Below are 14,421 nucleotides of genomic sequence, written 5' to 3'. Positions count from 1 at the left end.
GTTGGCAACCGCAGTTTTGCTTTCGGTGATGTTTAAGAGGGACATTTCTGCCCTACCCTCCACCACAATCTTTCTTAGTTGCCTCTTACGATACCCATGGAAAAGGAAGGGGTGGCCTATTCTGTGCTGAGACCTATATAGCTAGTGTAAGTAGTAAATATGCAATATACAAATTATGTTTAATTACTTATTTGTAAGATTAGGTAAGTACTTAAAACAGTAAAAATATATGCTCACCTGGAAAGTGTAAGGAGACTTGATAGTAGCTATTTCATAATAAACATCTCGAAAATCAGCGGGAGTAGATATTTCAACTTTAAGCGTTTCAACTGGTGGTAGCTTTTCAATTGAATTATCTTCGGTGTCATTTTCAAAAAGTGTGCCGGGACCACTTTGTGATCCTGATAACTCCAGATCATTATCTGACCTCGCTTGAGGAGAAATGTCGTTTGATTGTGGGTCATCAATCAGTGGGTTAGGGATAGGTGTCGTTTGTTGTTCATCATCGTTGATTTTGCGTATCGTTACTTTTGGTTTTGGACTTGTTTTGTACTGCCAACGCCCAGATCCTGGCGCACGATTTAGTTTAAATTTATATATACTGGTAGAAGCAGCTGGAGTAGCATCAACAGGCGTTGCTTGAATGCGTGGCTTAAAACCTCGTCTTGATTGACTGTCATTACTCGAAGGAGTCACAGTTGTTTTATGCCCTGAATGACGATTACTTTTTCTTTTATTAGAGAATGATGCTGTTGTCGTTTCACTGAAAACAGAGACGGTAGCCAGTTGAGGACTTTTTGCCGGCCGACCATAACGAGTACTGAAAATAAGAACAATAACATTTTATTGTCGACAAAACGTGATCTACTGTAATAGTTTTTCAAATGCTACAAGCAGCATTGAAATGATATATTATTTACTTGAAATATTATAAATGTATGCAAATGTATAGATGGATCACGTTATAAGTCGGCAATAAGATGATGATGTTAAGCATGATGCAGCTGGCATTACTGTAGATTTGTTAAAAAATTACCTTTGTGTTCGTTGAGAGTTTCTGTTTTTAAATTTCTTACTTTGTGTTGGCGTAGAATTATCATGACTATCATTGTCTGGATGATTTTGAGCTCTATGACGGTTTTTAAAAGAATTGCCGCTACTGCTTTGCTTCCGTGTACTTTTGCTAAAGTTATTTTCGTCATCGCTAAGCGAAGGTGTTGGTTCCAAATTAAATCTATGATTTTTAGATAAACCAGGTGCTGCAGTTTTTAAAATTCTGTGAGTAGGAGTAGGTGCTATTTTTGCTCTATGTCCAGATGCTGGTAAAACTTTTGAGTTGCTATTTAATACTTGAGCGTATTTACCAGATATATATGTACCGATAACACTAGTTTCATGAATAGTTGTTAGCCCGTCTTTTACTATAGTACCTCCGAGAGTTGTAACTAAACCAAGAGGTTGTTCTTCGTCATTTGGTGGTGGTGTTGGTTGATGTAATCTATTTTTATGACCTGGTTTGGATTTTTGACCATGTGTTTTAGATGGTCTTATATTAATAACTTTGTATGTCTCTTCCACAAATTCAGATGGTTGGCGGGATAAGAAATCATATTCAGGTTCCCCGATATTGTTATTCGTGATTAAGATGGCAGGTTCTTCATCATTTTGACTTGATTTAATTTGAACTACGCTACTTACTTTAGAACTAATTATTGATGGAGGAGGAGCTTGTTTAACTTCGACTTTACTGCTAACAATATTAGTAACAGATTTAATAGTTTCACTTTTGTGTTGTTTTTTACTACTAGACTGAGAGCTTTGTTTATTTGGTTTTTGTGATGATAATTTAGGAGTGCTAGATGATTGTTTAGGGCTTTCTATTATTTTTGATGGACCAGCTACTACTTCTACTTTTGTAATTATCTGTTTTTGTTCTTTTGCGCTAGATTTTGGCACATTAGCAATTTTATCATCTTTTTTAGGTGGAGATGATGTAACTGAAACAGCACTGGATACGGGGGCAGGTGCAATTGGCTTCTTTGTCTTATCCTTATCTGCTATTTTGCTTGGTTTAATGGTTTCAGGTTTAACACTGGTTACTGATGGCGGAGGTGGTTTAGTTTCAATAATGTTTTCTTGTACAGATTTCTCCGTTTTCGGTGGTTCTGGAAAATAAACGTGTTGTTTTAATATAATGCTAAATATAAACTATCATATTGTGCTATAATAATTGCAAGTATAATATATTGTTAGTTATATGATTCTTCTTAGTTGCACTGACAATCTTTAGCCAATATATTTTGGGGACAATGTGGTCCTCATACTATGCTCTGTAATCAAATTATAGTTTTTGGCCTTTCTTCATTTCAAACTTATAATTTACAATCAAATTAATTTTATTAATTAAATTAATTAATTTAAAATTGAAAGCTTGCCGACCGCAATTAGATTTTAGAGGTGTTTTAGGAGGGATGCTGCTGCTTATCCCTCATCCTCCCTTAGTCGCCTCTTACGATACCTACGGGAAAGGAAGGGGTGACTTATTCTATGCCTGGACTACACGATAATGCTTATATATTATTATTTAATTAAAAAGAAAATATAATGACGACCTGGAGGCGGTGCCGAGTGCGGAGAGAAGACCATTACGGTATTGCCAATTGTAGTGGTGAAATCGAGGAAACCGTATACTGTCTGCGTGAGATAGTTGCCAGCTGCTGCTGACGGTGGGCTGGGAGGGTTTGGCTGACTGCCATCATATATGGGCCCCTCGGCTACTGCTATTCTACCTGAAAAGGAAAATATAAAAAAATAAGGAAATTGTAATAATAATATATTACATAGAAATGTTTCGTTGCCCAATTAATTAAACTACAGAGTCACACAACGGTGTGATTCTTACTATTACTACTACACTACTACTACTATATATATATATATGGTATAATATCTGTTATAAAGAAGTGAATCTTTATGAAATACAATAAAAGCCGTTTCGGATCCAACATCGTTGTAACAAATAAACCGCTGATAAGTAAAACATGAAGAAGAAATTCGTGGCACATACATTTTTATGTCAAGTTCAGTTACGAGAGTTTTATGTAAAGAGTTCGTGCAAAGTGTATCGATAAAGAAGAAAGTCAGAAAGGATGTTACTTCAATGCCATTGGTTCTTAAATGATCTGTGATAGTAGTTACGTATGGCTTAAGAAAAGTGTTTACAAAAATGTCATACGAGATACGGGTGCCGTTGGACTAATGGCGTGTGATGATGTCTAATGTAGGCACAATATTCAATGATACAACCGTTTATTGGTGAGTAAAAGTACATTTGGTATAAAAGATAATATTGTACCCAATGTGGAGTATCAATCGAATAAGAATATTTTACCGTAACAAAAAGAGCTTCTGTGAGTATCTCATACTAAATGCATTAATATTTGCAGGAACAGCAAAATAAAAAATAATATTTAATATTTTTTTTAGTTTACCTATTTATTTGATACACTGACCACGGCAAATACATCTTTATGAACTAAGTGTTGAATAAAGTGTAAGATTTTGCTATGTAAAATTGTGTAGTAAATTGAAATCTATTTGAAAGAGGTACGAAATTTAGATGGGGTCGTGTCGCTATATCCACGTTACTCTCGGACCATTTGCTACCAAGTGGGTCGAGATAGTCCACCTTAGATACATATCAGGACCTCAAGCGCCCGAACGCCTCAATCTGTGTGTTTTCAATTACTTTAACCTAAATGTTACCTCTGTATTTTTGAAGTTATATCTTTACAAGTATCTACATAATTTACAAAAATGAATCCAATAAATACGGGTAATTTAAAACTAAGTTTTATTAATTATACCTTTTATTTATAATAAAATAACTTGTAAAAACAGGACGTTATCAATTTGACAGTATTATGCGATATCTTCGTTAATTTAGAATCGATCTTGATAATTTTATTATTGAAATCAATAAAGTTTATTTTTCAGTTTGGCCCTATTTGATTTTTGTTTATATATATTTTTTACCATCGTAATAATAAGTAAAAGAAGACGACAAATATTTCTATGCCATTCCGCTACGAGTAGTCAAATTTTGTGTACCCGGTGTATATAGCTCAGATAACAGATTCATTTCCATAATTATTAGTAAGGATATATTATAATGGACCGGACAATCACTTTAAAGGATTACAGTGATTTACCTTAAAGCCTGTTTAATAGATATTAGTGGGATTATGTAATAGGAAACGTCCAATTGGATTTTATATCTATTCGGAGTCAATGATCCAGTATCAAGGTACTTTAAGAAGTTTAAGTGTCGATAAAATAAAAATGTACAAAAATCATGTGCATGAGTATATTTTTTCTACTTTTTTACTGACAAACGGTTATACTTGAGTGGATATGAGTAACATCAAGTGAGGTATGACATCATCATGTGACCTATACAGGCTTGAATAGAGTGATAGAGGAGAGGATTGCTAGCAATGGGGACTGACTATGGGGTCACCATTGTTAGCAATAAACCTTGTCTAATCGATGTTTATGTGATTTCTACTGGAAACGATCGTGATTAATATCGAAATTTGTCACGTTACTCACAATGTGCCAAATGATCTCATTTTATCCTCACTGATATCCAATTTATGGCAATTGTTTGAACAATTAACACACTGTAGGGACAACCAATAAGTAAAGTTTGTTTCTGTTAAAGAGAATTTGCTTGACAAATTCCCATCAACATTTATAATATTAGTAAAGGCATCAAATCTCTTAATGAAATCAATCTATATACCTTGTTATATAACTTTATATAAGTAAATACAAAACATAATGTTTCCTAAGGAAACGAAAATCGTAAATTAAATTTCGTTCAGTCCATAAATTGCATGAAAAATTGAGTGCAGTCCCATAAATGTAAGTTATTGGTCTATAAAGAGCATAAACTATTAAATAGCTGATGCCAAATCTAGTTCTGTTTGTTCAGAAATATATTGTTCATAGATATACATTTCCAAGAAGTAAACAGACCATCACAAAATGAAGAGACATGTGTCAGAGCGATAATATTAATTACTCAGACAGGGAGCTCTAATTCTAATGAGAAAATTACGCTGGTTGTGTTGCTATTTCTGTAAATACAACCTAAACTATTTGTGAACAGTATTCGTAGCTAACAGAAGCTTATATATATTAAAAGAAGACGCTAAAGTATGGACTAGAATAATATAGATGGAGGGGAGAGTGGAAAAAATGTTAGCCATTGGTTTACGCGTCACGCGTTTTTTTTCATACTGTATGGAAGCCTGAAAGTGTTATAATATAATATTACTTAGTCAAAATGCTAATTATATTCATAAATCTAACTAGAAAACTTAACCACAAGGACTAAAGTTTTCAAAAGCATTAAAGTTGTCTGCATGGATACATCTGTTCCAACTGTGTTTCTGCTGAGGAGTAAAAGTGCTTGCATGGCTGTGTTTCGGTTTAAGTGTAAGGATATGGCAGTAAAATTACAGAGTATGTAGGCAATACATCATAGTCCCTAAGAATTGCAACACATGAGGGGTACTATGAGTGCCCATCATACCATTAGTGGTAGGCTGTTAGCTTGTTTATCATTCTAAGTTTCCTAAAGAAAATCTTTTATATTAAATCAATTAGGTGGATACTTTGTATGGTAAGTTCAGAAATTATTCCGAAATTTCGACTATTCTTCATAGGACTAGTAGTTCAGTTTCATAAATACTATCACTGGTCTTAGATTGTTATACCCGTTACAACTTATCTTGTATATTAAATGCAAATAAATAAAATAATCCATCTAAAAACAGATGGTTGTTATGGTCGCATATGTGATTTTCAAGTCCAAACTCTCTATAAAAAGTAACTAAAATGTTAGCTAAAAGTTTCGTTTGCAGAAATTGAACATAAAATAAAACCGGCCAAGTGCGAGTCGGATACGAACACCGAGATTTTCATACTTAAATAAATCTGCATGTACTTGTATAGTTTTGTCTTAATAATAATATATTTGTAGTAATAATATATTTTTAATTAGCAATCTATATATAGACATTATAATAAATAAGTAATTATATATCGATATGTAAAGGTTGATTGTATAAAGGTAAATAGTTTGTTTCAGTCATAACTTTGGTTAAAAAGCTGTTTTATTTTTATACCACTGAGGTGGCAAACAAGCATACGGCCCACCTGATGGTAAGTGGTTACCGTAGCCTATAAACACCTGCAATACCGGAGGTATTACGCGTGCGTTGCTGACACTGAAGAAACCTCAGTTAGTTAAATAAATACTTTTATAATATTTTTACAAAAGGTATAAATAAATATTTTATTGCAAATCGACAGTATTATATTTTATTATAGTTACTAATACTTAAAGCTAGAAAAACGGATAGGGTCATGGGTGAAGTCACATCATGAGGGTTTTTTTTACTTTTGATACGGAATCCTAAAAAGTAGCATAATCTAGCTACAAAGAACAGAGTTACTATAAAAGTTAGGCTAATGTAGCAGAGTAGGTGATTCTGATGCCTTTATCTCGTTACTGACTCCGAGTTTAGCGATACGAGTGTATTACGCAAAGGTGAATGAGAAATACCATTGATGGGTTGATTTAACCTTGAATGGAGATTTAATATATAAAATATAACTTCTGTAATATCATCTGTGGACTTTGGTTGTACGAAAATAGAAATATTACCGAGGTAAAATATGCTAATATTATTTAAAGATACAGATAAGGATCATATCTATTTGTGTATTAAATATAAACGAAATTTATTTAGCGGTTTATTCTTAAAACTTCCATGAATCATTATAAACTTTTAGATAGTATACAGGATAAAATGAAAAATTTACTCGACACTAATTTAATTAAAAATTTTCTATACTGAAAAAAGCGACGTGATATTTTGAATTTAAAAACTGAGTTAAGCTATGTTGGAAACTAATATCATAAAATTGTTTGTTTGATTTTTCAATATTATTTACAATTTGTAAAATTGTACGTACTTATATATGTTTAAAATTGCATAAAAAAGTCATTATAAAAATATATATTTCAAATATCCTTTACTATTTGTACAGAATTTAGGGGTTACCTTACCATCCACCAATTTATTGCTAACTTTTACGAAGATTGGAGTAAGATATTTTTTTTTCCTTATTTCTTTAATTATGCTCTTTGTTTTTTCTTTAATTAAGTACTTTTGACAAGGAGGGCGATTATTATTATTTTCTTTTTGTACAATTTGTGGCAAATAAGTTGGAATTATTAGGCAAATAAGTTATTATTCTGGCAGATATATTACGCTTTTGAGTCGTTTTCCATTCCTAAAGACTAAGGTGTACTAATTACTTTATTAATTAATTAAGGTGATCTTTATATTATTCTCACATAATATAGTATATGTCTATGTGTAAGTATATTTGTTATTTATATATATTTATACGTTTATATATGTAATTTTAGTATGTATGTATATCAATAATTAGTAGTACTTTTGAATCGTTTTCCATTAAGTCTTATTTGTACTAATGAATAAATAAATAAATAAATAAGGTGTTATACTTCTATGAACAGGAATTTCATGGACAGATAAAAGCAAATTGTACTTACATGAAAGGGTGGCGACCACCAAAAGGTATAAAAGTTGGTAATCCATCGCTGGCGTTTCGTAATTGACAATATTCGTTAGTATGAGACGGTGCGTTGTCGATTCGGGTGCATTTTCGGCGAGCACATTCTATGAGATTCTCTCTGTAACAAAAAGAGAACAAACTTACTTACATTCGAGTTTGTAGTATGTATTAAGGTAAACTTACGAAACAATTTGTAAAAATAACAAGAAAGAATATTAAACAATTAATTTTTCACAGAACTGGATGTTATGGAAGTAAATAATTTCATTTAACTTGTATAACTATTTTCTAGTTATACAAAATATAACTTAAGAGATTAAATAAAAATGTCTAATAATAATAAATGTATATGAAAATAAATATTGACAATTAATATGCATATAGGAATAAAAAAAATCTTAACTCTAATAAAGACATTATGAATATGAAAGTGAGTAAAGATATTTGGATAGTTAAAATTGTTTCTCACGGGTTTTCTTGCGTGAATCAGTGTATAAAATATTTATTAAATTAGGTTAGATAGGGTACTGCATTTAGTTAGGACATAATCTATCTATCTACCAAATTTATTTCATTTTAATAAAATTTGGTTCATTCAGTCGTTTAAGCGTGATCGAGTAACAGACATATCAACAAACACCCAAACACCTTTACTAACTCTACTATTACCAGCAAAAGATACCGACTTTTTTTCTTTATTGTTGTTTAACTGTAATTATTATTGTTATTGGTAATAATCTATATATCTATCTACTTTTATAGCATTAAGTAATGATAACATCAAATAATAACATGAATACAAAAAAATCTTCAAGCTTATTCACCTACATATAATGCGAATCCTATAGAGCTGACATAAAACAACGTTATTATGTTAATCGCCACAAACAAATGAATATTCAATGGCACTGTATCGGCTGTAACACGCCGATGAACAAAATAATCACTCGATATGCAAAATGGCATTCGGTCGTGGTCGCTTCTCATTTCGGTGGTCGATTGGTCCATTGCATCAAATCAATACACAATTTAATATAAACATTTACGTTGCATTATAGCCTCATTTATTATAATAGTAGATATAGCACTAATGTATATATACACAAATTTATAATGCTTTCTATTAGCCGGTTCTTTCTATAATTCTATTTCCAGATTTTCAGTTGGCGATGTAAAAAAATCCAAAATGTGAGAATCCTTCCTCATATATTGTGAATTCGACACGACAGAGGTACAACAACATTATTATGTTAATCGGTACACACAAATGAATATACAATGGGTTTGTATCTCCCGTAACATGCCTACGGACAAAATAATCATTCAATATGTAAAATGGTACTGTGGTCGCTTCTCATTTCGGTGGTCGACCAGTGTATTGCGTCAAACCAATGGAGTTTAACATAAATGTGTTGTATTTTGATCATTGCTTCCATAACTTAATATCGTATTTAGTTTGTTATTAATGCTCTTTTATTCAATTCAACAATACATGAAAACATGCTATTTGATAACGTAATGTGCTCTCATGTTATTGTTGAGTTGTATAATTGTAATAGTTAATTGAATTAGTGGAATATAGATATTGGTAATCACGTTTTTATGCTATTGTAAAAAAAATACGGTTTGTTCCTTCATAGTTATCATTAATTTTGTCATTTATTTGCGAATTTGTTATGATGATGATGATGATGATCATCATCATCATTTCAGCCATTACCTGTCCACTGTTAGATATAGAACATGTGACGATTATATTACAAAGAAAATTATAAACAAAAACGAAAAAAGATAGATTAGATAGATTTTACTTACTTATTTTTATATTTGTAATTTTCGTAATTAATAGGTCTAAAGAAGTATCTTTTTTCGAATTTATACGTAAATTAATATATTAAACCCCTAAATAAGTGGTCACTTTCAAGTTGTAACGTAAGATTTACTGAATCTAATTTCTATCTAAATATAATTTCGATATTTTTAATTCACTATAATATTTCCAATGGCAATAATCATTCCCAGTGTACATAAATGGTAGAATCCGGTGCGCACGTAATTCAATAATACTCTTGATGCGACATGCCACTAATGCTGCCAGCGTGGCGGCGCTGCATGTAAACGCAATGGCATCCAAGCCGAATTCTAGACAGATTGGCGTCTATTGTGCTTATGAGTCCACTCCGTCTGGCATATAGAAGCGTATTGAAAGCATTCGAATGCTTACTGAGTTCCAATTGTTGAACGTAGTGAAATGTAAGCTGAGCATTTACTGAGGTGGACGTAAGTCGACTGAACGCGAATTGATTTTGCTACTGTGTCGATATGTTTCGCTTTTCTATTATACTCTCTGTTTTTTTTTCTTTTATCTATTTTCACATCCTTTTATCTGTTTTCATTTTAATTTATAAATAAGTAACTGACGGTTTTGTCTGCATGAACTAGGATAGGAGAATGGTCTTTAAAATATTATTAACTAAATTTAATAATTTGTAAAAGAAAATGTGATCGTTGTTCTATGATAGTATGCACGGAAACTTTGAAAAAAGGCTTTAAAGGCAATTAAAATTTTGATTATTTACTATTCTTATGATAATATTTAAAAAAAGTACTAGAATACTTTTTTTTTCATATTAATATCATAATAAATTTATAGTTTAATCTTTTTATCTATAGTACATGCGCTGCCGTAAACACATTCAAATTATACCATATCTCTAAGAAAGTAATGAAGTATCATTTATTCTATAAGTCATGTATATTAACGATGTGCATTATGTGTATAAAACGATATATTACGAGTCGATGCCACAAAGGAGGGGAGACTTCACTGGAATGTGAAAAGCTATCGTTTGTAGCCTAGGGTTGTAGAGCGGAGCGGGTCCGTGAATGGGCGTTGGCAGGCGAGTGTTTGCTCGCGAAATGGGCGCGGTGATGGAGCGGCGATGTTTGTGGCGGCCCTTCGTCTCGGACTATTCAGCTGATGCTCCCGCTACACTGTGTATGGACAGCAAAAATGATAAGTGAGAAAAAATATTGAGTGTCTATACTAACACGGCGTGTTCAGCCGAGGAGTTAGTAAGAGAGGGTAATTTTTTTTTTGGATCCACGTATCCTAGGAATAAATATTGGTAGAATATTCTCTTATATCTGTGTCTTATACATGATATATGTTTACTAGCGACCCGCTCCGGCTTTGTACGGGTCCAATGCCGCACTGCTATGTCCCTGCATTTTAAGTCTGTAATATCTTCGGAAAAAATCATTTAAATTACATGCTGTAAAGGACCATATTGATCTATATTAAATGGACAATGTAATTAAGGTACTTAATTGGATAAGAATTAATGATGTATTGCTTAAAATCACTTCGAAAATAAGCCATTTTTTTCCGTAAAATGTAAAGTATAAAAAAATGTTATTTTGGGTTATCCTTAAGAGATAGACATACACCATCACGGAATTTTTTGTTGACCTTTTTAAGGTGTACAATACTGTAGTACATTATTTTGATTTATATATATATATAGATAGTTTAAAAAAATAACACTCTAAATTAATTTATCACATTTTTAGGTCAATATTTTCAATATTCTGTAGCCAATATGGGTATGTTAACCTATATTTATTTAGCAAATATATAAAACCTGGTATAGCCACTACGTGCAAGGCCTCAGAAAGTTATCCTTATATACCTATTATACTTATATAATATTTGTTAATCATTACTCCTAATCCTATGTATTCTATTATTTCTGTTTGAGTGATCTTCATGATTGAATTATTGTGCTTACATAACAAATAGAAAGGTAGCCAATTTCTATATGAAGATCATCAGTTAATGTAATATTATTATGTATAGAACTAAATAACAATGTTTATTGAATTATATATATATATATATATATAATAAAAGTACTTTATTTTTGACTGTATTTTAAATAAATTTTTAATTCCTACATGCGTGATGCTCACTTCGTGCAAAATATAATGTAAAAATAAAATAAAAGAATATAATCTATCAGTAACATACAATACATTACATTGTATTAATTCTTTAATAAAATCATTGATAGTTCTAGACCTAAATTTTACAGAAATAAAACACAACATTAAGTATGAAGCGAAATGATAAAAATGCTTGACGAATGCTTCCAGTGACATAATCTAGGCGCTTGATTTAAGCCACTTGGCTGTCTACGAACCACTTTAATATATATTACATTTACATAATTTATCATATCAGCTGACGCTACAATCTGTATCTGACTAAGTAGAAAGGTAGTGGCTGTGGCTGGTTCATCCCTCTATTCAAACAAAATTTAATGAGGCATACACGGAATACGTGTGTGCCTGTTTGCTCCCACATGGCTCATGCGAGATCCATGTGCCATTGTGTCTGTGTGCCCAGCAACGTGCTCGTATTTCTACAATTGTTGAACAGGCTTTACGTTTGATGGATTGAACTAAACACTATCTCTCCTTCATTATCCTGAAGTGCCCATTCAGCTTGGCGCATTTTCGGATTTATATTTACTTGATTAATACCTGATGTACTAAATAAGTGTAGATTAAATGTATTTAAGAAATATTTTTCTATATTTATGAAATTATTGTCTAAATTAGTCAAAAATACGTACGTTTAAATATTATTATTACATTGTTCACGTATTAATAAATGCTAGTATTGCATTAGCAATTTTACAACTAAAGTGTTCTTGGGGAAAAAGTGTTCCTTCTATGTTGCATAAAAAATTTGCATTGCACGCGACTATTTAAGTTATATGGAGTGATTAGACTTGGATAGAGAATTTGACAGTTTTTGAAACCATCAGAGTGAACGAAGTTATGTATAGAGATTGTGGTAATTAGTACACGGTCCTCTTTATACTTAGTATTTAGCCGTAATAGGAAATTTGTGAAAATATATTTATTTATTTTATTTATATGCCTTTGTATATTCACTTATCATATGGGTATAAGGTTATATACCAAAATATTTTTGAGTTATTATTAATAATTAAAGACTGTAAACCATATTATTTATATTATTTTTATGTTATGTTGAAAAATAGAGACTAAATTTAGAATAATATTTCTAATACATTCTTAAGACAATAGTCCAACATCGATTTAACAAAAGAATAAGCTGGGGAAAATAAAAGCTTTTGTGTTGTGAATAGTCATCTTATATATATACTGAATAGGTAGAATATCGATAAGCAACTCATTTTTAGAGATTCTTATAATATTATATAGGTACGTAAAAGGGATTTCAGAGAATGTTTTACGATGTTTCATTCAATACTGTGAGTAATCCTCTTTTCAGATTTGCTGATGCCTTATAAAGATTCTAATCCCCATCTTTAGAATTTACTAGCCCAGGGGTCTATAACGTAACACTACCAACGTTATGAGCTTATATTATTATAGACTCCATAAAAAGGTTTTAGTAATTAAAAAGAATATTAAAATTTTTGGTAGATAAAATTGAAAAGACTTGTAATCAAACAAATGGAATGTCTCTGATGTTACAGGTACTCGCAACATCAGAGTAATTCCATGTCTATATATAAATAGAAGAGAAAATAAACAAACAAGTAAATTACAGACTTTTATATAATATATATATATATATATATATATATATATATAAAATACAATATGATTTAAAATTATGTTTCTTTTATAAAAACAAAAAATATACTACATTAATATTATTATTACACTCATATTATTACATTAATGAAGTAAAATTTTGTAACATTATTGAATATTTTATAAACATCATTGTGTTTTACTAAATAACGAATTTTCCTTAATGAGATAAAAAAGTTACGATTAGCTATAACATCGTCCTCAAAATTTTATATATACATTACTCAGAATTCAGAATTGATTTTTAGCTGGAGTCAATGGGCTATCTTGAGTCTATTTTAGGACTAAAATTGCTCGCAAAGTACAAGCGTCGCGACATGTACACATCCGTTCTTATGGGTGGTTGGACTATTAATTTGCAAGATTGTGTAGACTTGGATCGAGATTTCAGTTACGGCTTCAATTTTATTTTGTGTTTATGTACATACTTTGTACACAATTTATGTGCAGGCCTAAATTTATGTAGCAGTTACTCCTATGTATGTACGCTGAGTGTAGGCAAAGCGCCAACAATACATTTGCCATTTCAATACCATTTGTGTAACTCCGCGCGTATCGAAAGTTACCGACATTATTCACTTTAATAATTTAACTAGAAAAAATATATTTGGGTATAAATCTGTCGATGGCCCTACACATCGCTATGTAAATATTGGGCGATCGTTGTTGGTAAACTCTAGATGAATGTTCTCCGATAATTTATGTTGGCAAGCGTGCCTATTGTCGACAAACAACGCCGGCTCGTGGCCAAATTTATATTCCAAGTTTCAGCGAACACGGACTATCCACAGACATACCCTACTGGACCCGAACCGATAAACAACTTACTAAGCAAAACTGATACAAATGACCGTGAGTAACAGAAAAAGTGAACACTTCTTTGTTTGGTCTGAATATTTGTTTATTGAGGTTATGTTGTGTTGCTAAGATTTTCTATTTCAATAAAATACGTGGATAGTATTATGTACTTATTCGCCGTCTACGCTGAATATTATGTTAAGTAAACAAGTAGTCGAGGACGGCTACTTGTAAAGTAGATTCTTGTTTGGTAAAATTGCATTGTGTTTATTATTTTAAGTTTAAAATAAA

At 31.4% G+C, this 14,421-nt stretch overlaps 1 protein-coding gene and 1 long non-coding RNA gene across 7 annotated transcripts in view; one reads left to right on the top strand and one right to left on the bottom strand.

The window, feature by feature from the left end:
- The window catches only part of LOC113523562 (uncharacterized), a 176,346-nt gene that overhangs the window by 3,219 nt on the left and 158,706 nt on the right, over positions 1-14,421 (bottom strand). For 3 of the 5 annotated variants that reach the window (XM_052903259.1, XM_052903257.1, XM_052903258.1), the window contains exons 5-8: positions 7,655-7,795; positions 2,610-2,789; positions 1,037-2,165; positions 238-820 (exon numbers count right to left, since the gene is read on the bottom strand). In XM_052903259.1, coding sequence (XP_052759219.1) covers positions 238-820; positions 1,037-2,165; positions 2,610-2,789; positions 7,655-7,700 — 1,938 coding nt within the window. In that variant the 5' untranslated portion in view covers positions 7,701-7,795. The remainder of the gene's footprint in view (positions 1-237; positions 821-1,036; positions 2,166-2,609; positions 2,790-7,654; positions 7,796-14,421) is intronic. The other 2 variants (XM_052903260.1, XM_026909553.3) reach the window with 2 other exon arrangements.
- Positions 1-14,421, top strand: part of LOC128202553 (uncharacterized) — a 31,296-nt gene that overhangs the window by 7,687 nt on the left and 9,188 nt on the right. The window contains exon 1 of one of the 2 annotated variants that reach the window (XR_008253848.1): positions 3,062-3,315. The exons of the other annotated variant lie outside the window; for it this stretch is intronic. This is a non-coding gene — a long non-coding RNA (uncharacterized LOC128202553). Of the gene's footprint in view, positions 1-3,061; positions 3,316-14,421 lie in introns of those variants that run through there. 2 annotated transcript variants of the gene reach the window in all.

The sequence above is a fragment of the Galleria mellonella genome, unplaced genomic scaffold (genome assembly GCF_026898425.1).
Source record: "Galleria mellonella isolate WM207_F2 unplaced genomic scaffold, CSIRO_AGI_GalMel_v1 utg1380, whole genome shotgun sequence".
NCBI lineage: Eukaryota > Metazoa > Arthropoda > Insecta > Lepidoptera > Pyralidae > Galleria > Galleria mellonella.
Note: the sequence above shows the minus strand (reverse complement) of the source record. Positions and strands in the feature narration are given on the sequence as shown.